The 24,789-nt window shown below is 43.6% G+C and overlaps 3 protein-coding genes across 25 annotated transcripts in view; 2 read left to right on the plus strand and 1 right to left on the minus strand.

Moving 5' to 3' along the window:
• dock7 (dedicator of cytokinesis 7) overlaps positions 1 to 8,724 on the plus strand; it is a 56,123-nt gene extending 47,399 nt beyond the window's left edge. For 13 of the 21 annotated variants that reach the window (XM_030373572.1, XM_030373574.1, XM_030373577.1 and 10 more), the window contains 9 exons: positions 670 to 801; positions 1,703 to 1,717; positions 4,137 to 4,262; positions 4,347 to 4,436; positions 5,092 to 5,328; positions 6,101 to 6,244; positions 6,915 to 7,021; positions 7,251 to 7,418; positions 7,962 to 8,529. In XM_030373572.1, the coding sequence (XP_030229432.1) occupies positions 670 to 801; positions 1,703 to 1,717; positions 4,137 to 4,262; positions 4,347 to 4,436; positions 5,092 to 5,328; positions 6,101 to 6,244; positions 6,915 to 7,021; positions 7,251 to 7,418; positions 7,962 to 8,004 (1,062 nt within the window). In that variant the 3' untranslated portion in view covers positions 8,005 to 8,529. Of the gene's footprint in view, positions 1 to 669; positions 802 to 1,702; positions 1,718 to 4,127; positions 4,263 to 4,346; positions 4,437 to 5,091; positions 5,329 to 6,100; positions 6,245 to 6,914; positions 7,022 to 7,250; positions 7,419 to 7,703; positions 7,724 to 7,961 lie in introns of all 21 variants that reach the window. The other 8 variants (XM_030373575.1, XM_030373590.1, XM_030373580.1 and 5 more) reach the window with 5 other exon arrangements.
• Positions 8,725 to 8,771: 47 nt separating this feature from the next.
• On the minus strand, positions 8,772 to 15,465 carry usp1 (ubiquitin specific peptidase 1). Of its 2 annotated transcripts, XM_030373593.1 has the most exons (10): positions 15,323 to 15,454; positions 15,109 to 15,177; positions 14,627 to 14,851; positions 14,345 to 14,486; positions 14,107 to 14,211; positions 13,418 to 13,572; positions 12,391 to 13,106; positions 12,150 to 12,308; positions 11,720 to 11,921; positions 8,772 to 11,039 (listed from the first exon to the last, which is right to left on the minus strand). In XM_030373593.1, exons 2-10 carry the CDS (start codon positions 15,114 to 15,116, stop codon positions 10,268 to 10,270), a joined length of 2,484 nt encoding a protein of 827 aa, XP_030229453.1. In that variant the 5' UTR covers positions 15,117 to 15,177; positions 15,323 to 15,454; the 3' UTR covers positions 8,772 to 10,267. The 2 variants fall into 2 exon arrangements, with proteins under 2 accessions (XP_030229453.1, XP_030229454.1); XM_030373594.1 differs by lacking the exon at positions 15,109 to 15,177 and having other exon boundaries at positions 15,323 to 15,465.
• A 416-nt stretch (positions 15,466 to 15,881) lies between these two features.
• Positions 15,882 to 24,789, plus strand: part of kank4 (KN motif and ankyrin repeat domains 4) — an 83,379-nt gene continuing 74,471 nt past the window's right edge. The window contains exons 1-2 of one of the 2 annotated variants that reach the window (XM_030373592.1): positions 15,882 to 16,000; positions 19,962 to 20,027. The gene's annotated coding sequence lies outside the window, so the exon portion shown is untranslated. The remainder of the gene's footprint in view (positions 16,001 to 19,961; positions 20,028 to 24,789) is intronic. The other variant, XM_030373591.1, reaches the window with a different exon arrangement.

Genomic DNA, 24,789 nt, shown 5'->3' on the forward strand with positions numbered 1-24,789 from the left:
CATGTCTCCTCACCGGACTGCCGCCGAAGCTCAGCAGCAGTCCGGTAGAGGAAGGGATTGTACTCCCGGAGCTGAGCTGCCGGGCTGCCGCCGAGTCCCCCCCGCCAGAACTGCTTGTCCGCTGGTCCACAAAATCTTAGCTATGCTCTGATTGGAGGGGAGTAAGGAAGTGGGAGGTAATATTCAAGTGTGCCACCTTCCTACGTAGGAGGGGGCGCCGAAACTGATTCTCTCGTTTGGGAACTGTTGGCGGGGTACTTTCAGAAAAGCATATCTTACTCAAAAAATCATGTCTTCTTTCAAAGTTTGTATGCGTGTGGGAGCACTAGAGACCCAAAACAACACCCCAAATCCCAGGAAAATTATATTTCTACAAATCCATGAAGAAACAGGAAACAAGGCATAACTCCGCCCCCTTACAGTTTCTGGTTTCCAGCCCAGATCGGTGCCGTCTCCCCACACAAATTCTGCTAATATGCAGTAGGACCGCTGGATCCCAGATTATACTGTGGGTCAACCAACAACAAGAATCATTTCATGCAACATAGCAGTTCAGCACACCTGTTTTGAATGACCTGGCTGCATGTGTGGAGTTCTGGAGGTGACCCTCATGGCTACTGGGACCCATCTAGTGTGTCCTCCCCCCTCCCCCTCCATCCTCCTCTCCAGGCTGGGATGTACGAGGCCGTCAACGAGGTGTACAAGGTGCTCATCCCCGTCCACGAGGCCAACCGCGACGCCAAGAAGCTCGCCACCATACATGGTAAACTGCAGGAAGCCTTTGGCAAAATCGTCCACCAGGTAAATCCAGCGTCTGCATCGCAGCACCCACACCCACACACCTCCCAACCCCCCTTCTGAGTAACAGCACCCACACCCGCACCCCCCACAGCGGTGCATTAGATTGAATATTCCCCGTTGGAGGTCTATTTGAAGCCCACATAACGTTGATAATCCTATTTGACCGTGTTAATGGGGTTTTAGTTTCTGCTAAATTGACAAAGATCTATGCTTCGGTTGTTCTTCAACGCAAACTGTGACTTTGTTTGTGTATCAAACCCTCCACTGAGGTATGGGCTCAGGTGTGCGCTTCATGTTAAGGGTATGATCAAATGACTTGCATGAAGTGGAAATACTGTGACTAAGTTGCGTGCTTTAACAAGTTACCTTAACAAGAGTAGGGCAGCAGGTTCAAATATGACTTTGCTGAAGCGACGGGAGTAATATTTCCCTAGTGACAGATGAACTACAAAGGGACATTTGTTTCTGCTTATGTCACTGCAAATGAAAAGTGCAGATTTGTTCTGGGAAAAGTATTTCAGAAGTAGGATCAGAATAATAATAATTTATCTTTGGATTTTTTCTTTTTTTTGTATTCAACTATTTCTTGTATGTTTTACTGTGTTTGATTCAATAGAATATACAGTAACTATTTTGGCTGTGACGTTCATTCGATTTTTTGGAAAGGGGTACATTAATCTTTGTCAAATGAGGTGTGCGTGTGTGTGTCAATATGTAGGGTGACCTTAATAAAATGGTTCCCCTGCACGTTGTACACCGGCCCCTGTTGCTATTTAGATTCTAAGACCAGGTGCTGAAGAGTACTGTTTAGTGTTTGTATGTATGCGGGGAAGGGGGTGTGGTGGTGGGTTTGTGTGCGTCCAGGCGTTCACGTTTCTCCTGTATTCTCTTTATCACACAGAGTACTGGCTGGGAGGTAGGTGGTTCCTGCAGTTCTCTGCTTGGTCTCAGTTGTTCGTTGTTTGGTCGTTTATCATTCACTCTTTTTCTTTTTACGTTTTGCTACCAGCGGGCCCTCTGTCGCTACCTTTTCTACGTCCTGTACATATCCATACATCCATTAACACCTGCGGACAATGCGGACTGTCTGCCCCCCAACCCCCTGCACCCCAAACTCAACCCCCGCCCCCACCAACCTCAGGGACCCCCCTCAGGGACCCCCCACCAACCTCAGCAAAGCCCGCCAGTTTTTGGGTGGGGGGGGGGGGTCTTGTTTTTAACTTGTTTGTGACCGTGCCAATGGGGCATGCATGGGAGCCATCGTGCCTGCGACACTAACGACAAACAGTCTCTCTTCTTCGGGGGGAAATACGCCATTTTTCCAAAAACTCCTGTATCCTCTCAGTCCGGGGCTGCACCCCCCACGCTGTCGGGCCGCCCTCATCCTCTTATTATCTCACCTGCTCCAACCACAGAGTTTGAGTCAGTTTTTGTCCGTTTTTCGTTTTGATTAGTTTTTCTCTTTTTTTTAACATTTTTGCCGTAGGTTGGTCTTTTCACACACAATTAAAGCTCAGCCATGTCTTGTGAAGTCCAATTGGAGTCAAACCATTTATCCACAACTGGATCCAAAATTCCATGATTATCATGATAAATAAACCTTCCAAGTCACAGTAACCAACCAACCATTTATTATTTTTTGGCCCATTTGATAATCCCCCCTCATTTTGATTTTGAAACTAAATCGACCCCATATATACATTTTTTCATTGTTTTTTCATTTTTGCTATCAGCTACTTAACATGTGTTTTTAATTTATGTACTTTCTGCATGTTATTGCATGGAATGGACAGAGCACTCTTCGTTCCTTCTGGAACCGCACCCCAGTTCCAACCCCTTGAACAGCCTGTTTCTAGGGGTGATGGGACCTTTTCCCCACTCTGATTAGTTTTCTTTTGTTTGTGTCTTTAAATGTTCCTTTTTTGCCTTGGCATGATCCAGAACCACCACACTAGCTTTGTGTTTTTCTTAGCCTCATCACCAAGAATGCGTTATTTAGACTTATTTTTTGGTCTTTGTCATTTTTCTGTTGTTCTTTGGAGATAGGTGATCCTGATTAAAATGTGTTCTGTTTTCTCCTTTTCGTTTTTGTTCCTGGTTGCCGAACCTTCCCACTTTACTTAATTGTGTGTTGTGGTAAGTTCCCTAGTTTTGAAGATAACAAACTGAGGCTTTGAGCATGTCATGGAAATCGAAATGACCTGTAATGCCCTAGTCCTCATGGAAAGTCAATCCAGAAATCCTGAAGATGGGGAGATAAATCAATCTGACTTTTAGCCAGTTTTCCTTTCTTTGTTGGTACTTGTGAAATGGTTCAGTCTTTACCTTCCTACACTTTCCTACACTGTTTCTGACAATGCATACGAATACAGAAAATATTATAGTTCAAACAAATATTCAAACACACACATTTCCTCACCCAGAACTGTCTCAAAACCATACCCTTTTAAACTTTGACTTGACTTCCATACTTCAACAGAAATAGCCTTAGCCTAAGACTTCCTGTCTTCCACCAGTCCTGTCATAATCTATATCTTTTCAGCCCATTTGGATTTTTAAGCAAAAGGAATGCGTCCATGTAAGCCTTTCTGACCCAGTTCTACAAGTGCACCTGTATATACTAGTGAAGTTAGGTTGGGCTAGGATCTTGGTGAATGCTCCTCTGTCAAACACGCCCGCTAACTTGAGGGGAAACCTGTGTTGAAACCTTTTCCCACTTACTGACACTTCACCCCGGTAGCACTGTAAGATTTAAAGACCTGGTGTGATGAATTGAAGCATGGGCCTTCTAACTTGGACTGCTGGAACACTGAGCCCCCACTTTTTACATGGAGAGATGTTGGATACTTTTAACTGGTCATGATGAAGGAATGCATGTGTGCGAATTGAATGTAGAATGTTTAGAACTCTGTTGATGGACACGTGATATTGAGGGACTACATATGCAAATAAGCATGATGCTATAATCTGATATATAGCATCAAATGGGCACATCAATGTTTGTACATTACCCCCGTTAAACAAAATAGTTAAATATATGATTAATCAAGATCTAGAAAGAAACCCTGGATGAAGGGAGTATCAAAAGGATGTTATTGACGCTTCACTATTTAACTTACTTTTATACATTTTTAAGACTTTGAAAGGAATCTTCTTAATCGAGATTTAGAAATTGTTAATTTCTAAATCGAGATTTAATAACCAGAGGTCCTTTCAACATTTATCCTTATGTAATCTTCAAAATACTTTACACTATTATGTAATTTAGGAATGCTCTTATCATCTTTTGTGACCTTCTCATTGACTCACACTTCATCTCTCCTCAGCATGGAAAGAGAATGTTTGGTACGTACTTCAGAGTCGGATTTTACGGTACCAAGTTTGGGGACTTGGATGAGCAGGAGTTTGTATACAAGGAGCCTGCCATCACCAAACTAGCAGAGATCTCCCACCGACTGGAGGTAAACATTCAAATAATCTTTCATGCCTTATGTCAGGTTATTGGCCTCCGCCCAACATATTTCCTGTCCTCTGGTTATCTTCAGGGATTCTACGGGGAGCGTTTTGGCGAAGAACAGGTGGAAGTCATTAAGGACTCCAACCCTGTAGACAAGTGCAAACTGGACCCCAACAAGGTTTGTGGGATGGCAAATGAAAGGGGCATCGTCCATATCCATTGACCTGTCTAAATTAGTTCATGGTTCTCGAGAGTGTACCATTGTAGAAAGTTGATCCTGATGGATTCTGCTTATTTTGCATAAACATTGACCAAGCTTTAGCGAAAGGACTTAAGTGCAAATCCAATTTGATAATTTAGGTTCGGAAGTAAATGCAAGGGTGTTGGTGTCTTTAGGGTGGATCAGGAAGGAATCCACTAATTAGTATGTATTATTAATGGCTGGTCTAATGTAACCTTCAACTCTGACTGAAAAGAAGAGCTCAGACCAAGGAAGACATTTACGAATAAATCAAGTTCCAAGGATTTCATGCGCCTGCAAGGTTACTTCTTAAAGGTCCGGCATTATACCACCAGGTGTTAGTGCGATTAGCCATTACAAGCCGTTTTGAATTTCTGCCTCTTTTGACATCACAAGTGGGCGTGTCCACCTAGATGAATGACGGATAGATGAGTCACGTTTGCTACAGTCCCCTGGTTAGGCTGGTAGACTGATCTTTCTGTCATACATCTATAATGTCAGAAGTGACAGATTTTCAAAACGGCTTGAAATGGCAAATCACACTCGGTGATATAATATGGGACCTTTAACATTTTTTCAATGACTTCCTCAGGCTTACGTCCAGATCACGTATGTGGAGCCCTTCTTCGATACGTACGAGATGAAGGACCGCATCACTTACTTCGACAAGAACTACAACCTGCGGCGCTTTGTCTACTGTACGCCCTTCACGTTGGATGGCCGTGCGCACGGCGACCTCCACGAGCAGTTCAAACGGAAGACCATCCTCACCACCTCGCATGCCTTCCCCTACATCAAGACCCGCATCAACATCATACACAAGGAGGAGGTACAGCAGTGGGCAGTGTCTTTAAAAGAGCTTGTATCCCGTCTTCGTTAGGGTTCTCCGTTGAGTTACCCCACTGTGTACACTGTGTGTCCAACGAGCCGTTTGAGAGCCTGTATAATGAAAAGGCCATGGGTCACCTAAATGTTTACTTCTGCCGTGTTCTTTTGGAAAAAGTCTGCCGGAAACACTTAGTAGGGCATTCCAAAGGATGCTTTACCTGGAGCGTTCTAGCCCTCTGGGCTATGGGTTGTAACTTTAATACTGGGCAGGCGTGGACTTAGTTATGTGCTCTGATTGGCTAAGCATGGTGCTGAACTCCCGCCTCTCTGGATGTTGTATGTGTCTCTATGCTGCTCCCTTGTGGCTATGTGTTGGCATTACAACTTGCTTTGTGGTATGGTGCTGACCCCTTGTGGCTATGTGTTGGCATTGCAACTTGTTTCATGGCCCTGAACTTCTGAGTTCATGGAACACCTGGGCCGCTCGTATCTGTAGAATTGATTCGTGAATGAATGGCTTCTTGTACGGGCCGGACGCCTCCCTAGGAGCCGGATCCCTCCCTAGGATGGGAACGAGACCTCTCTAGTCGCCAAGGACATATGTGGCCTGTTGATATGAATGTGTGAATTATGTTACACTTCCACCTTTCATATAGTGCTTCATCAAAAGTGGATTATAATTTTGGATATTGGTGTTTGTATCGGCATGTGTTTACCATGCTCACTCACACTAGTACCAACACCGAACCACCGAATGTTTCTGGGTTTCTCAGATCATATCAATGCCCATGGAGGTAGCCATCGAGGACATGCAGAAGAAGACCCAGGAGCTAGCCTTCGCCACCCACCAGGACCCCTCCGACGCCAAGATGCTGCAGATGGTCCTGCAAGGCTCTGTGGGCACCACGGTCAACCAGGTAACCTCACACTCCTTTCAAACAACTACGTTGTAATTAGGGCTGTCAGTTAAACGCGTTATTAACGGCGTTAACGCAAACCAATTTTAACAGGCGTTAATTTTTTTATCGCGCGATTAACGCAATTATTTTATTTAAAAATGGCTCAAAACAAAGAAGCAGTAGCCTGACTGCTTTGTTCAATGCAGTATGTTTGTATGTTCATCGTTTAATTGCACTATAGGCTCTTTTTTTGTATCGTCCTGTTTTGATCAGTATATGCCAATGTTGTTATCAATAAAAAAACATTTGCACAAGGCAAGCCGATGCAATTCACCATGTTGATAAGATAATTAAAATGAGAAGAATTAATGGGACAAAGAAATCAAGGGATATTTAGCATCGAAAAAGAATTTGCGATTAATCGTGAGTTAACTATGACATTAATGCGATTAATCAAGATTAAATATTGTAATTGCTTGACAGCACTAGTTGTAATGCATTTGTCTTTTTTGAATGATATGAATGAACTACTATTTTTTTTTTGTAACGGTCAATAAATCCGTTTTTTTATATATACTTTGCAATATGCATTTGTAAAGAGCCGGGTTTATTAAGGGCATCGATAGTTGCATGCATATACTTATGCATGGGATGGTTCTTTACAGTAGTGTTTGTGTGTATTTGTCAGGGCCCTCTGGAAGTGGCTCAGGTGTTCCTGTCTGAGATTCCCAGTGACCCCAAACTCTACAGACACCACAACAAGCTACGGCTCTGCTTCAAGGACTTCACCAAGAGGTATGAACCCTGGAACATGCCTTTGGAGACCATAACCATCCAAACAAAAATGTTCAAACATAACAATAATAATTTTAACATGAAAACTAAATGTATTTCACATGGGTATCATCATCATGCACTGAGCTCTAACCCATGATCCCTCCAAACAGTAGTGCAGAACATGTTCTGATTCATTAGTAGTAGTCCTATCGTTGTAACTAATCATGACTTCCGGTCCGTTACGCAGGTGCGAAGACGCGCTGCGTAAGAACAAGAGCCTGATTGGTCCCGATCAGAAGGAGTACCAGAGGGAACTGGAGAGGAACTACCACCGCCTGAAGGAGGCGCTGCAGCCCCTCATCAACAGGAAGATACCCCAGCTCTACAAGCCTGTCCTGCAGGTCAACTCTCATAGGTAGGCATCCCACTGGGCTATAAGCCTGTCCTGCAGGTCAACTCACACAGAGGCCTCCCACTGGGCTATAAGCCTTTCATGCAGGTCAACTTACACTGGTAGGCCTCCTGCACAGTGGTGTGTGTTGGGGTTGGTGAGCCAATCGCATTTGCGAGTCATGTGTTTGACAAAGTTACTGCTGTGGGAAAGTATGAGTGCGATATTCTAAATGTATGAGCGTGGTGGCTAGTGAAAGCTGTGTGTTGGCTGATCAATCTTTTTGGTGATTTTCCTGACATCATGCAGCAAACGGACAGCTTGACAAGGTAGTTTGTTTTGTGGCTTTTTCCCTTTGTCAACGTCAACCTTTGAGGCAGAGCTAAGTGTTCAACTAGACAGCATTCTAGTGTGAATTTGCCATTTTTTTTTTATTTTCCAGTTGACTACAGTTGTCAACATTTCCATTTCTCCCTAGTGTCATTAAAATTACTTTGAGATCAAATGCACAACCCAAGACTGTTGTGCTTGTGTAAATCTCTTGTTCTATGTTCTTTGTTTCCTCAGAGATTCCTTCAGCAGAATAAGTCTTCGGAAGCTTGATTTTTGAAGATGAGGAAAAGAGAACGTCACCATTAATTTATTCCCAAATGTAAATACATTGTGTCTCCTTAAAAGTCGCTCCTCTACATAGTGGCCTGAAAGTGTCCTGGCTTGGTACGTCATTCCAGTGTCTTAATTTGTTTACAGAATAACCTGTTACGCATCGGTGGGACGATCAAGTTGATCTTACAGCGATACCTTGGCATTTTTCTTTTTTGTCATGCAATATTTTTTTACTGCATCATTGATGGTGTTTGGAGTTTTTATTTACCCAGCATCAGTCATGTTGCTAATGTCAAAATGGCTCATTAGCATTGTGTTCATGTCTCAATGTCAATGGATCTTTAGCAGCCATTAGCTATTGAGGCTAACAGCTGTTAACAAGTTCCCCTTTTGTCAAGTCAAGTGCCAACACAAAAAGCCAAAGGGTACTCTTTAAAAACGTCACGGTATCATTAAAAAAATGTGTATAGTGTCAAATCTGTATTTAATTTAATTTGTGCACTTTTTATTATGGTGTAGCGATGCCTTTTACAACTTGAAAGTTTACTATTTAATCCAAAAGGCATAAAAAAATCATCCAAAACATGAAAAATGCAAAAAAACATACTATTTATAAGGCTTTATCATTATTCATTTAAACTACATTGCAAGTAAAAGGGATTTGTTTTCAACTTTAATTGTTTGATTTATGTTAATATTTAACAAAATAAATATTTTAGTTGTCCAAATCGTATCCTTTATTTTTTCACAAACTGTCCTAAGGGTCTTTCATTAATGGAAATATTAAAACTTTATTGCTTATGTTCCGAAACGGTTGAGAGAAAGCAGTTTGTTTAGCATCAATGAAATACGTTATTTACGCATACCAGTTATGGCTGGTATTGCTTGACATTTAGAACCTAGAAAATGATGTAGACATCTGGCCTAAAGTGAAAAAATTAACATTTTCAAACGTGACATTAATCAGATGACCTGCAGAACCTCTCCATAATTAAGCTTATCAGCAATGAAAACCTCACAGGTTATGACAAACATGTTCTAAAGCCGTTTTTACATGGATTGGCCTTACCTTAACTCTAATGGCCTCCATGTCCTTAGTAATTAACATTGAAAGCTGCAAACCAAAAAGGTTCACACAATTAGTTAGAGCAACAAATACAAAGATCACTTTTATAACGGGTTAATGGTGGGTGACAGGTTTAATGTATCAATACACTTCCACACGAGATAATGGCAGAAATGTCCATCAGCCATCCTTTTATAGGTTATGTGCCCCTACTGGAGTTCCGCTGGTGCTTTTTCCATATTACAAGACCTTGACATGTCGCTCAAGGAAGTGATTCAATGGGATTTAAATCATTAACTGAGATATATATTGCCTCCTGAAGTATAAATGCAATCCCATCAAAACGTTTACTTTTCCCTTTGTGGCACTCTTGTGAGCTGACAGCATGCGCCTCTCCTGCATAGACTAAGGAATTCAGCATGTTAGATGTATGGCAATAAATGTTTATATAAAGACATTCAGTAGCCTGTTGGACCTGAATGAGGGATTCATGAAAAGATGTCCATGCAGATCTATATTCTCAATAGACTTCCCTTGAGGTGTAGCATCCTTATCCTGGCAATAGAAAAACTTAATCTACAATTCGTTATCATCTTAGCAATATTGGGAAGGGATGCAGTGTTGCCTATGACCAAAGAAAAGATGAAAATATACAGCAATTTAACCTACTGGAATTTTAAGTGCCAAAGTGCTTAACATAGTTAAAACAACTTAATATATGGATAGATCCGAATCATTCTAACAGATCAGGAATAAGGGGACAATGAAACAAAATATGACAGCTAGGACAAAAGGAAAAGCTTTAAACTCATCAAATAAAATGAGCTGGGGGGCATAAATTAGGCTTTTAGTTATGCAAGCTTCCTCCCAAACCTGTTGCTATGAAAAGGCTCTAGTCATCATTGACCAGTGGGAAGTACCGCTGGTTTTCATAGACCCAAAATTCATGTGGGTGCCAATATCACAAGTCTATTAGCTTAGGAGTTTGCTAGTACCAAACCCTGCAAGTTGAGCCATTCTAGAGGTCCATAGTTTCATGTGACCCATATGTATTCTGCCCCATTTGGAAAAAAGTTTGAACAGACTTCGTTCAGCTTATAGAGATAAATCAATGTAAAAATAAAATCACAGGGTTGTGGGCATCCACAACCCTGACTGATGGCAGCGAATAAAAAGAGGGTCCATCTATCCGTTGGACCAGTCACCCCTGCACTAAGCCTGTGCCTTGCAGTGGCGTCCTCCTGTAGAAAAGCAGGTAAGGCGTGGACGTGGAGCAGGTGTCCGGGGAGCAGGCTCGCAAGAAGTCCTCCTCTTCAAACAGACGCACCTCCGAGTCATCGAAGAGGAGCCACTTGCCCTCGTAGTGCAGGAGGCTGCTCAGTGCCTCCCGCTCCTCCTTGACTCTCTTCCCCTCCTCTGCTTCCTTTTTCACCGGTCCGCTGGTAGTGGGCCTCCGCCTCGGAGCCTCGGCCACTCCGCTGGTGGATGTCTTGTCGGCCTGTTTGCTGCCGGCAAGCTCGTAGCCGTTGCCGGTGCTCCTCTGTCCTCCCAGGAGTCCAACCACACCCTCTGTTTTCTTCCCCCCTGCCTTGCCCCGGTGAAGCCCCCTCGCCCCGCCGAAGGACACCTCTCCATCATCGTAGTGCCCTTCCTCTTCCTCCTCCTGCTTGATGCCGTCTCCTCCTCGCCGCTCCTGCTCTTCTACCTTTTCCTTCACCTCCTCCCTCTCCTGCCGCTGCTCCTCCTCCTCCTTGCTCTGTGGCTGGAGCCGCACGTCCTGCAGCTCGGACATGCGGACATAGGCGGTGTAGTGGCCGCTGCTGATAGTGACGCCACTGTGCATCACCACTGCGAAGAGCTGGTAGTTGCAGCCGTCCAGGGGCGCGGCGCTCGTGCACCACTCCTCCAAGGACAGGGTGAGCGGTGTCTGCAGTGGGGTGTTCACCTTGGACAGGCCCGCGTAGGGGTCCATGCTGGGAAACGACAGACACAAGGTCGACGCAGTTAAAGACAACCGGATTCAACTCAAATATACAAACAAGCTAGGGAAAGGAATTGTCAGGGACCTTATGATTCGATTTTCTGAGAGCCAATACGATATTTATTGCGATTCTGTCAATATTGCGACTCTCAAACTGTGTGATTTTATCTTCTGTGTTGTTTAACGTATGGTAAATGGAAATTTATATAGCGCTTTATCTGTAACCAGTGGCCACCCAAAGCGTTTTACAATATTGCCTCACAATCACCCATCCATAAAACACATTCACACACTGACGGCAGAGTGTGTGTGAATGCAAAGCCACATACACTCCACATACACTTAGGGACACCTCGACACGCTAGGAGAAGCCGGGGATTGAACTAGCAACCTTCCGGTTACCAGCCAACCCGCTCTACCTCCTGAGCTACTGCTGGGTAACGTTAGAATTGGGTTCTAAAACTCTGTCCGTTTCTGCCCTCGTTTTTTTATATGAAAGTGGCTGAAGAGAACACAACATAAGTAATGTGAATCAACTATAGGCAAATACACTATAGCGCCCTCTATATGCTGACCTGACTAAGCAGGTATTGCGGAGGCCAACAATCCCGATACTACTGCTAAAAGCGATGTTTTCCTCCCAGTGCTCCAGAAGACACAGGGTTGACTCACTCTAGACCGTTGGCAGAGAAGCACTTGAGGTGGATGGTGACGACCTCCGGGGTCTTGTCGAAGAGGAGGCTTCTCTCAGCCTCTGTGTAATGGTGACACGTCTCACAGAAGTATTTGTCCTCGCCGACGATACGCTCCACTGACGCAAACTGGGAGATGGCCCACTTCAGAGTCTTCTGTTCGGGTTTAGGGTCTGGGGACACTATAGGATGAAGAAGGCAGACGGCACCAGGTGGTTTAATATAGTGCGGACAAAGGTAAACCCTCTTTAAAAATTCTAAGGTTGGACTCATATAAGGACATACATAAAATAATAAGACAAGGATTAACCTATAAAAAAATAACCCCGTACAGGCATCATTTCAATATGCTGTAAACATGAGCAGCAACAGCAACACCTATATAACATGAGGCGTCTAGTGTTGCTCACCCTCAGAGAGGTCTTCTGGGCTGCTGGGCTGGTCCTCCTGGACAGGAACGCTGATGTCCTGGAAGTCTTCCCTGCGCTCCGTGTAGCTCTCACACTCCAGGCAACGCGTCCGCAGCACCAGCTTGCCCTGGAACAGCCTTTCCAGGACGTCCAGGCCGTCTGCTCAGGAGAGGGAGGGGCCGTCACTCACTCTGAAATCCATACCCGTTTTTTAAATCTCTGTCATCAATCATCATCTCACCTTGGTTCTCCACAGCCTTCTGGTCCTGCGTGATGCCATTGGTGGGTTCCGGGGCAGTCTTACCCATCCGAGTTGGTTCCTGTTTGGGACCGTTATCTGCCTGGGGCTGTTCCGGCTCGGTCACCTGCTCCGCCTGGTTCTTGGGGGCCATGATGGAGCTGATCTTGCCCATGCTGCGGAACTTAGAGAAGATGCTTGGCTGCTTGGAGGAAGGCCTCAGCCAGCTCAGCCTGGTTCTCTTCTTCCTCTTCCCCTCAGAAGCTTTAGGGGCACCATCACCCGTCCCCTTGCCCTCTTCCCCGCTACACGCAACCTCCTCGTTTTCCTCCTTCCCCTCATCCTTCACCTCCCTTTCCCCAGGGCCAGCGTCAGCAACTATCTCTCTGGAGGACCTCCTTTTGGAACGGGTGAAGGGTTTCTTCTCCGAGTGTTCATCAGCATCCAGCTTGTTGGATTTGACCGACTTTGGCTTCTTCTTGGCATTTCCCGCCTCTGTGTCGCTCTTCCTCTTTCCGTTGACCTGGCCATCTTCCTCCTCTTCTTCAGAGTTGGCTGGCACCAGAGTGGCAGGGCTTTCTTGTATGACCTCCTTCGTACTCTCCCCATGTTGTTCCTTCCTTATGGTGTCGCAGGCCTCCTGGATGTAAGCTAGTAGGCACTGAAGCACCTCCTGGGCATCGTGCTGGAGGTAGCCCTCATACATAGGGTTCAGTTGCCTGGAAGAACGACCCGTTAGTGGTAGTTCACAGCAAAAACTCTCCAAGATTATGATTGAATGAAAGTTCATTGATTGATGCCACATCTGATTGGCCAAAGGCTTATAAGGTAAGGCTTCAACGAATGCAGTTTACAAAGCTAGTAGATTGTGGGCGTTAACATAGTTGCAGACGCAAGTGCTCAAGCTTGGCCTTATGCTATGCAAGAAGACGACACCGATATACCTTTGTCAGTATTGCACAGTGGTAAACATGGGTGTCTAAATGGATTAGGGTTAGGGTTACAGAGATAAGGGGGCGTGGCCTCTCACCTGAGAGTGTGCAGTAGTTTGCGTGGCGGCGTGGCCAGCTCCCCCTCGCTGTAGCCATCCGGGTTGAGCAAGAAGCCGGACTGCAGCTGCTCCACGGATGTGATGAGGCTGTTGAAACTCCCGAGGAGCTCCATGTGAGCCGGCACGCTGTCCTCCTGAGGAGCAGAGGACATAACACTCAGGACTGCTTAGCCATCAAAAGACGGAATGGGCACCAAACTTTTGGTACCTTATAGGAAACTACAGAATCTTGTTGGACCATGGCAGAAGTGCTAAGCAACAGGTTTGCTAACTTAGTATACAAACAAAAGTCAAAACTTCCTCAGCATTACGTCAGCTTGTAATGGACTATATTCAGAAGTTATGGTAGAAGACAATCTTTTTCCAGAAAAGGAAGAAATGCAGATTGATCGTACTATGAACGCCTGAAATTGAGAACCAACCAGCTACAAGCTTGTTAGCTGCTGCTAATGTTCTCTGCCACAGCAGAATACTTTATCTTGAATATTTGAATAAGACTCCATGGAACATGTTATATTATACAATGGAGGGTTGAAGCAGTTAATATATAAATGAAAGTGAAAGATGTTGAATGGTTATAATTAGATTAGAACTATAACCAGAACCGGAAAATCTTGAACAATGCCCATCCCTTGACAACAGATAGACAGATACAGTTTTGTACAGACCTCATCTTCACTTTTGACAATTTCTTCCTTAAGTTTGTCTCTGCTTTTGGATCGGCTGTATAGATTCTTGATGCCATCTCTGAGCCCAGGGCAGTAGTACAGCACCTATTGACAAACAAAGAGTTTAAAAAACAAAAGTGCTGTTCTCTGATTCCAAGGAGTGTTCAATGAACAGACTTGGGGGTTAGCATATTCCCATTAATTTCTACAAGTGGTTATAACGATAATCATTCTGTACCTGTAAAACACTGTTCAGGTAGCAGGTGTTGCCCAAGTTATTAAGCCCGACAAATGGCAGCAGGGCCTCAACTTTCTCATAAGGTAGCAGAGGACCTGTGGAACCGGTGCATGGAGAAGGTCCAGGGACTACCTGATCACCACTGTAGAGTCGTAACAATGACAATAAAGGAGGAAGAGTTTTTATTAAAAATACCAATTTAACGGAAGTGTCTTACGTAGATGGATGAAAAAAAAAGATTTTATGATGGTTATTATGATTTTGGAAAGGGTGCGATCACACCTTGCAATTGAATCCTCGGGTTCAGGTTCAGTTTTGGACTCATCTGCGGGAGGTTCGGAGAAGTCCAATGTCCGTTTAGCTTCTTTCTTCTGGAAGAATTTGAGGGAAAGTTTGCTCTTCTTGACGGGGCTCCCCAGGGAGGCCACCACGTTGTCCCCCTGCAGCCCTGGCATCTCCACTCGACACCGTACAGACAGATGATCCGAGAGGCAACAGCGCGCCTCGCTGGCAGGGAAACGAAATGGACACCCGTTCAACACTCGGCCCGAGTTCGCCCCGATGGAACAGGCGAGGGAACCAAACATGACAAACTAAACACTGTTCGTTTCTTTATTTGTAACGTTACGCATTACGTTGCTTCTAAATGCATTAGTTTGTCGATAATGCATAACGCGTTAGCTGTTGGACTGGCAGCCTTTTTCTCATTGTCCAACTGGCATAAATATCATAAAGTGTGTTTGCGAAGTCTCACGTTAACTTACGTTAGCATGAGAAATCACTGCCGTCGGGGTGGATACAGCGTAGTTAATAGAATAACACTGAGCGTAATCCTGGAACACATATGGGTCACTTCGTTACGGAGCGGGGAATTTAGTGGGAGGAGTAGATAAAAAAAAAATACAACATACGTTTTCTAAGAGAACCGGAGAACACGGCGACATATCTACCACGTTAGATGGGGCTTATTAAGCTTACCTTGCTAGTTCATTTCGAACACAAACTGATGAAAAATCCCTTATAGACGCAATTCCCACAGTATAATAGCATGCAGTACAGGAAGAAGTTGGCGCTTTTTCCACCTCAAGACCCGTCGCCTCGCTGCCCAAACGAACACAAAATAATAATCATGTGGCATGTTAAATAATACACTTATTAAATAAAATATAGGTTTTAACAATTGTATAGTATTTTATCAAGTCAGTCGTATTTGTTTGATGTAATACATTAAATAAAACAGGTTTTACAATTCAGGCTTTTTTTTTGACACCCATTTAAATTAGGACCAGCAGTGGTACTAGTATAGCGGCCATGTTTGTAAGGTCATTTTCTTATGCCCATTACGTCCTATTCTATAAGTAATTATCTTATAGACGTGACACATCTTCATGTCATCACATCAAGGCGGGCTGTTTTAGTATTTGGGGAACATACACTTAGCAGCGTAACAAAAAATAAGTACGCATGACACAAATAAATGTCCTCATCTGGGCCCGAAACGTTGCAGTTACAATGTAGCCTTTGTGCCAATAGGGGGAAACATTGAACACGAAAATATATGACCACTGACCAGCTCCTCAAGACCGAGAGCCTTCGCACCTCAGTAGAGCATCTTCCCCTGTCATCAAGCAAGGCTAGCCCTGTCCGGACGTCAAGGTAAGGCACCACGCAACTCTGTTTTTTTATCATACCATTAATTCGTGTAGTGAAACATGTCGCCTACTGGCGACATTTGATGGCACATTTTATAATATTATATACGAGTTATATCGCGTGTATGGACGTCCTTTCTACAAACGATACATTGTGGGTGTTCTTATTTAAATTCGCATTACCAACCCGACGCTGCCCCGATTTGAAAAAGCACAGGTGTGTTATTTCAGCACCGAGCAATAATTCCCATAGGCACATACGACGATAGTGCATGCAGGGCAGATCTGCCCCTGCTGCATAGTGCCTGCTTGCTCAGCAGCATGATGTATCGACTATTCGACTTTAGCTTTGCCTCTGCTTCGCGAATTTGCGCTTGTTTAGTTAAATTCACTGATGCTGTAAATCAGTTGGGCGCTGTAGTAGATACGACGTCGGTCGCCCTATTCGTTTTAATAGATGGTCGCCAAAACCATATGAACCCTATATTGATAGATACACGGGCAGCATGAGACGCCTGTAGGCACCTCGGTAAACTATTAGTGCATCACTGGCTTCGCTGGCTAAAAATCTTCGGGTGCATACTAAATAAATAATGAATTGGGAATTTTCTAAATTTAAATTGACCTCAACATTATTTTAATTAACAAGGACTCATAAACATGATAGTCACAAACATGATGGCCTAATATGTCATATCATTTATATTGTTTATTATAAACAAGGATGAAATGGTTTAAAATATGACATCATTATAATGCCCCTGCTGAAATTAGTTTTTTTTATTTGAGCTATTTTGGATTAAAAAGTCAATATACACTTAAACTGTTGGACACTGTATGTACTAGTCTGAACTACCCCAACATGGGGAGCTATCATTGGAAATCATTGATCATTGATAACAAGATCATTGATCTTGTTATTAATAATGGTATTCTGTTAAACATTGCTGGGTGTATGTTTCCCTTTTAAAAGTTTGAACTCTTACACATTCCATTCAGAAACATTCTTTGTTTTTAGGTGGAAATTATCTGCTACAATATCAATGTTAACAACATTGAACCAAATTTGCTGGTGAAAATCAGTAAACTCACAATCCATCCACTTTGTTAATGTTGCAGAGACCTCCAGTTGTGAATACTCGGTCAGATAAACTATGGATACATAACTTGTGCAGGCCATTGGGTGGCGCTCTGTGAAAACGTCGTCTCTGTGAGACAGAGAAGTCAGGGTTGGATCCAGGGTCCATAATTAACTGAGTTTCTTATTTTTAACTTCTAGATTGGGAAAACCCTGCAAAATTGTCAAATTTATTCTGCGTTTGGCTGGTGGCAAGTCTCACAAATCTGATGCAATATTAATATCTAACATTTAATGGCAGACAAGCTCAAATCTGGTTGAGGCACCTCAGGAGGCAGTGATCTGTAAGCGCGTAATTGGTGAAACACAAACTTGCCCAGCACTATTGAATTGTGAAATTGTCTGAAAAGGTTTCAAATCAACACTGTTTCAACTGGCCACTGGCCAATGAAATCCTCTTCTAAAAGATTTATCCATTTGCAAAAATTAGTTTTCTTCAGTATTATATCAACGTAATTGATTTCTGGCCCAGGCTCTGTGCCGTCTCAGCCCAGAAGTTCTACTATAACATCGTAGGACTGCTGGCGCTTAGATCAGCTGGTGGCATGTGTTCGTTTTTGTCCCTGTTTGGATGATTGTCCACTAACTGAGAGACTGCGTACATGCTGCTTTGGAGAGCCGTGCAAGTCTCAAGGCTGCTGTCTTAGCTAGTATCTTAGCTGCTGTCTTAGCTGGGTGGCTTGGCAACCCATGATACCTTCCTTAGACAACCTCTCTTCTACCGCCATCTCAAGCCCTCCCCCTCATTCTGTCCCCCCAGATGTTTTAATGGAAGCAGAAATTGCTGCGAGATAGGCTGAACGGTACACTCTTCTGTGAAGAATTCTGCTCTTCTATTGCCTGGCTTTCCCATCCCTTTTAGCACCACACACATATGCACACATGCAGACATGCACACATATACAGATGCACACAGTAGCAATTATCCTGTCCTGCATTAACAGCCGTGTGTTGTTGTTGTCTTTGCACATACATTTGTGCAGAGATCAGAAGAGATTTTCATTTAATGTAGCCATAGCCTATATGTTAGTTAATATGCCTTGCCTTCCTGCCTTGTCTTTCTTTCTCTCCCTCTCAGATTGGTCTAGTAGTCTCAGTCTCCATTTCTCTCTCTCTTGCTCTCTTGCTCGCTCTCTCTCACTCGCTCTCTCTCACTCACTCTCTCTCACTTTCTCCCTTCTCTCTTGCTCTCTTGCTCTCTTGCTCTCTCGCTCTCTCGCTCTCTTGCTCTCTCGCTCTCTCACTCTCTTGTTCTCTTGCTCTCTTTCTCTCCTGCCCTCGTACTTTCTCGCTCTCTCTCTTCCAGCCTACAGACTTTGCTCTGTGGCCCTCTTTGTCAAATTAGCTGCATAGAATGCAGGGAAATAGTCTAAAGAGGCTGAAACTGATGAAAGCCAGAGACAAGGTTGTAAGGGAATGCTGGTGTGGGTCTTTCAAGATGCAGGAAGATCTAATAAGCGATTTTTGTCAATGGCTTCGCAACTTTTCTGTCTTTTTTTACATTGTTTTTCTGTGCTATTTTTCAATCACTGGCCATTCGACCTGTCAGCGATTCATGAGCATCCTAGCTAATGGCACACAATGGCCATGCTTCCTTTACCTGTCTCACTGTTTCACACTATTTTCAAAGTCTGAACAAGGACTGACTCTTGTCATCTTGATTAGGAACCCATGGGAGCTCAGGAAAAAGCACGCAAGAACATTAGTGGAAAATGTGGCAGAGTTCGCTCTGCTATAGAGGAAATCCCTCTCTCTTTCTGTGGTTGCTACCCCCCTGACTAATGTCTCTAGGCTGGAATGTTGTATACAGTTGTAAAGCACACATAAACACACAGTAACACTATATGACCATAGAATAATTAGAATATAATGAGTTAGGCCTGGGTGTGAAGTCGTCACGCTGTATCAATGCATACTCTCTTTATGCTTGAAGGCTCCTTCCCGATTTGCATGCACATTTATTCATTGCGATATCCTTTTCATTCTACTATCTCTCTCTTTTGCAATCTTTCACTTTGTTCTTGTTCATCGATCTCACTCTTCTGTTGCATTCCAAAGTCTCTCTCTCTCTCTCTCTCTCTCTCTCTCTCTCTCTCTCTCTCTCTCTCTCTCTCTCTCTCTCTCCTTAACCCCATCCCTCGCGACCTCTCTTGCTCTTCACTCTCTCTCTCTGTATTCCTCTCCCTCTCTGCAGCCTGCTTGTATTCACAGTTCATCTTTGTGACTGCTCCGTTGGCCTGTCAGAGAGTATTGGGCATGCTTGGCTGGCCAATATAAAACAAGTTGAGGGAGGCGTTTACTTTCTTATGGAGGACATGTTTACAGAATGTCTACAGCGTGGGTGTGTGTGTAGGTATGGGTGTTTTGGGTGTGTGTATAGATGGATGGAGAATGATTGTGTGTAAAGGGTTGGGTGGAGAGTTGGTGTCAGCGAGGAGGAGTTTACACAGATGTATGATCCAGACATACACACTCGGATACAACACACACACACACACACACACACACACACACACACACACACACACACACACACACACACACACACACACACACACACACACACACACACACACACACACACACAAACCACTAATACCACAGAGGATCAAACTTGAATCATAATCCCAGAGATGGGGCCACACATTACTGTGTAGAGTACCCACACGTGTCAGTGTGTTTGTGTTTGTGTGTGTGTGTCAGAGGGTTTTTCAGGTGTATGTGTTGTGAATCATGTTAACAAGAGGGCCGGCGGCTGTAGCACTGGACTCCATTACAATGAAGTGCGATTAGTAGATGATGTATTTGTTGACATGTCTGCTGGCAGGACTTTGGGCTCATTAGGTCTCCTTCCGAATCACGGACGTGTCCGAAACTTTGGAGATCCTTATTGGTAAGTATGGATATGATGTATGCATACTGATGGAGACATGCACCTGTTTTCCTAAACCTAACATATGTTTAGGGCAGGAACTTTTTCATTAGCCTAGACGGCTGAATATTACTAATTGTACTTCACCTCAGAATGTACTAATGAAATAGAAAAAACATGTTGTGGATTTTGGTGGCAGGGACTTCTATAGATGAAAAACCATGGCTCAACAGGAGTTTATTATTGCAGTGGAATTAAGACCAGTGATTTCACGGGTGTAAGCTCCACGATGACAAGGCTCCATGAGACTTTTAGCCTCTGTTTAGGCCTGCTGGGGGGCTAAACATGGCGGTGGTTGGAGAGCGCAGGCTAACGGAAAGCCTGCCTGAAGGTTTTGCACATGCTGCGAGGCATACACACAGAGACGCTCACACACACATGCATGGAAACACACATGAAGTGGTACACAGCAATGTGGGGAATAAAACGCAGCCAATCGAGGAAGGACACAAAGGCTCGTTCTTAACAACCACCCTCTCTGCTCTCTAATTCATTCACTCACTCACTCACTCTCACAAACAAACACACACACACACACAAGCATACATAGTGCTTTTGTCAACTGAAAAATCTAGCCATGCGTTTGCTATTCATCCCACATGCAATGGGCATTGCACACTTTCATTTGCTGTGTGTGTGTGTGTGTGTGTGTGTGTGTGTGTGTGTGTGTGTGTGTGTGTGTGTGTGTGTGTGTGTGTGTGTGAGACAGAAGATGGCATTCATTGCGTAACATCAAAACTTTCTGACACTGCACATTTAAAATATGCCCCCAGCTGACGGCTGTTGTGGGGGGCGGGGGGTTACGGTACGTCACAAATAGCAGTATAATTATAAAAAAATATGTTTGTATTTGCATATGTATGTGTGATTGGAAAAACAGGAACATCACAGCTTGCCTTCTCCAAACAGCTGAGGTTATTGTGTGTGAGTTTGTGGGTCTGTGTGTGTGTGTGTGTGTGTGTGTGTGTGTGCGTGTGTGCGTGTGTTTGTGTGTGTGTGCATTTTCATCAGGTCATTTTTAAATCCTGTAATGGTTCCTTTTGTTCACATAATGATGTTTATTCCGTTTTCCATTTTTTTTTAGGTAGTAATGTACGCATTACTATTTATTTCTTCAGGCACAGATTAATTACCTATCATCTCAATAAGCAGTACCCATTGAGACGAGAGAAAAATAAAGAGCTGTTTCCATTTTTGCACAGAAACATAGTCTCACACATTTAAGATGTCAGAAATAGATGGCCCCAGAATGAAAATCATATTGGCATGTGTGTGTGTTTGTCTCTGTGTGTCTCTGTGTGTGCAATGTGCATGCGTGCACATATTTATATGACTCATGCATCAATGATTGTATGGATTTGGTATTGTTTATATCTACAGTATAGCGCTTGTAATATTGAAAAGCGGAGCTCATCCGTTCCCCTTTTATTAAATATGCATTAGCAGTATGGCTGCTCGATTATGGGAAAAATCATAATCACGATTATTTCGGTCAATATTGAAATCACGATTATTCAAACGATTATTTTTGAGTTTGAAAACATATTGTAATTATTCAGCAAGTCTCTCCCAAAAAAAACTGTAACTGAGAACTTTGAAATTTCGCCTTAAATAAATACACAAAATGGTCAACTTTTTTTTTTTTCAATCTAAAATAATATACAGATATGTATCAGCTTTTCTGCCCTTTCTATAAAACAAAAAATAAAAATTAAAGAAAATACAAATTTGAATAATTTTGTTTGTTTGACACTAAAATCGAAATTGCGATCAAAATTCGATTAATCGCCCAGCCCTGATTAGCAGTGTGTGTATGTGTGCATATAAGTGTGTGTTTAAGGAGCTTTAGCACGTCTTAGCTCTCCTATGGGAGGCAGAGTAATTGCCTCAACTCTCTGTACCAGTCCAGCCAAACAAACACTGCTCAGTGAGAACACACACACACACTCACACAGCCGAATAGAAACATGACCAAGGGGACAAAAAGGGACACAATCCATGAAAGAGCATAGTGTGTGTGGCACAGGGAAAAATGCGGACACACACACACATGCTGGATAACGTCTTTCACTTTCTCCTTCTGTCTCTCACTCTCAAGCGTGGAAGCCTTCAAGGGAGGATCTCAAGTTCTGCTCATACACAAATGTTCCGTTAGTGCTTTATTATCTCCACTCACCACTCACCATCTCTCTCGCTCGCCGTTGGCAGCCGGGGCCCTACAGCCACACCCATTTGCTGTCCTATCAGTGTCATCAGAGGGCTGAGCTGGGCGTAGTGCTCGCCCAGAGGTACTCACATGAGTTAATATGTTGGGTTTGGGGTCAGAGGGTGGATCTGTAGCGGGGGAATTATGGTATTGTGAACCACTACGGTTCACAATAAGCCAGTTTTTTTGGTGGTCAGATTTTATGGCATGTTTTCTTTTTTGATTCATTACCGGTACTTAGGAAAAGAAAACATGAGACTTTGCATCATCTCCGTTGCTCCTACTGAATTGTTTGTGATTTTGAGTTTTGCTAAGTGTGTTGTTTGGTCGTGCGAATTAGCCTCAGGTTTATGTTAAGGTCTAGGTGTATTATCTTTAGAGCCACTAGGTCAACAAGTATTTTATATTTCCTTGTTTGGAAGCTACAGAAAGTGGTGGGCGGATATTATTTTCCGCATCAACCTGGAACAACCATTGTTGTCATGGTAATGTATAGTCTTGACACCTGAGGTTGCAAATGTTTCTATATCGAATATTTTATATTACGATTGGGATAAAATGAATCCGATGGATCATGGAATAACTGACAGTAAGCGTATTTGCATTAAGCTGTGTACAATGCAAATACATTTACTGATCAAAGTTGCAAACAAGGCACATCCATTATTGAGGCCCATTATGAATTAAATACGTAAGCATTGTTGGTCCCTCCAATGGGTGGCTGTGTAGAGTGTTTATCATTGTGGGTGTAAGAGTGGGGGATTAACCCGACCAGGGGTCGCTGATGGTGGGCTTCAGAGGGTAGACCCCTGGGAAGGAGAATGGGCCGTATGGAGAAACATCCTCAAAGCCCTCTTTTGTCCTTTGTTTGCTTACCAGCAGAAAGAACATCTGCCTTGGCCTTTTACTTTCAGGCCTAGCCATGACAAAAAAAAACATTATCGAACTAACACAACAATAGAAAACATTATAGAACAACCACGACAAAAGGAACATTTTAGAAGAAAATTAAACATCATGGACAAAGAAATTAGCTTTTTAGTGCACTTTTCTGGTCAGTAGATTGGAGTTTCCAACCTGATCGCTCGCATGTGCGTATATGTGTGCCTGGCCTTTGCTTTTCCTCTGTCGGCCTTGTTCAGGGGAAACTTCCAACCAGAGCTTTCCTTTTAGACCGCCAGAAGACAGAAAGCAAGTAACACTGCCAGACATTTCCAAAGTGAGTCTTGAGAACAATGGGTTGAGTTCATCCTCACATTGTTTGCCTCTGACCAGACCCCCTGACACTGGCCCGCTCAAACGCTGGGTTCCTGGCATTAAAAGGAAAAAACAAATGTCTGTCGTGAGAGTACTGTAGAGTGCTAGAGGGAGCATGGGACTTCCCTAATGGAGCCTTCACCATTGAGTTGGGTGCTCTGATTGGCCAGCTTTCAGGATGCAGGAACGTCCCTTTTGTGATCGTCCTTAGAAAAGAACGCAAGTGTGTTTGTGTGAGGATGTGTGTACGAGTTGTGTATTGGTGCACGTTATGCCAAGATTTACAGATTTTCGAGATGGAGTACGGATGATTTATAAAAAGACTAGGATGAGTGTTGGCTGCAATGAGATATGGAGTTTGTTGGAGTATGTGTTGCAGAGGTGGTGTATCACACTCACACTCACACATGACTGTGGCTTACTATTGAGATTACATCCTGTCACTTTTGAGGGCAGGACGAGACGAATGGGAGGCTGTGGAAAGACCTCAGCTATGTCAGTATCTAGGAGGGGATTGTATTTGTCCCTGGTGCCACAAGACCTGAACAATATGATTAAAGTGATGGACAACATATATGTGTAATTTACTTCAAAATATTTTATTTAAGGATAATCAAGGTGTGCATTAAACATCAGAAAATTATGTTCCATGACATCCAAAGCAATCTCAAGTAATTTCCTAGCGTTTTCTTTCTGTTCCTTCAGGCCATTTGAAGGGTTTGCTGTCCGATTGTTCAATTGTACACTCACGTTGCCAAAGCCTGTGACCAATTACTGTGTACACTCATAGTATGGCGCTAGCAGAGCTGAAGAAATCTATGGCGTTTCGGACTTTGAGGAAGTAAAAATGCAAAAAGCACCTTAAGTGAGTTGATGAAAACAGGGCCGTGCTACTGGACAAGTGATTAAGGTTATCAAATTCACCCCAAGCTGTTGGGAGAATAAGGACTGCATGCAAGAATAGTTAGACACATAACCTGTTACAGCACAAAAATTAGATGCCATGTTCTGCCGGTTAGCCTGTGGTCTTCTAACCTCACAATGAGATACATTTCAGTCACTCAGATGCTAATGGCCCTCTCTCTGATGATAGTTGTGTAGATATTCTGCAGCCCTAGACTGACATCATCAGACAGAAGGCATTTTTACACTGCCAAGCCGGCTTGGCACACCGTGCAATTTCACTGTCTTGCCTGTGTAAAACCGAGGGGGTATATTCCGCCTTCGCCAAGGAGCAGGAAATCTTGGTTCGTCGGAGTA

Source organism: Gadus morhua, chromosome 12 (genome assembly GCF_902167405.1).
Source record: "Gadus morhua chromosome 12, gadMor3.0, whole genome shotgun sequence".
Taxonomy (NCBI): domain Eukaryota; kingdom Metazoa; phylum Chordata; class Actinopteri; order Gadiformes; family Gadidae; genus Gadus; species Gadus morhua.

Excerpts from the sequence above, each read along its gene's own strand:
- usp1 (XM_030373593.1), bottom strand. Across the intron at positions 14,487-14,626 it reads CCCGAGGATTCAATTGCAAG|TGGTGATCAGGTAGTCCCTG; the intron begins GTGTGATCGCAC and ends ACGACTCTACAG. Across the intron at positions 11,040-11,719 it reads TTCTCTGCCAACGGTCTAGA|CATGGACCCCTACGCGGGCC; the intron begins GTGAGTCAACCC and ends GTCGTTTCCCAG.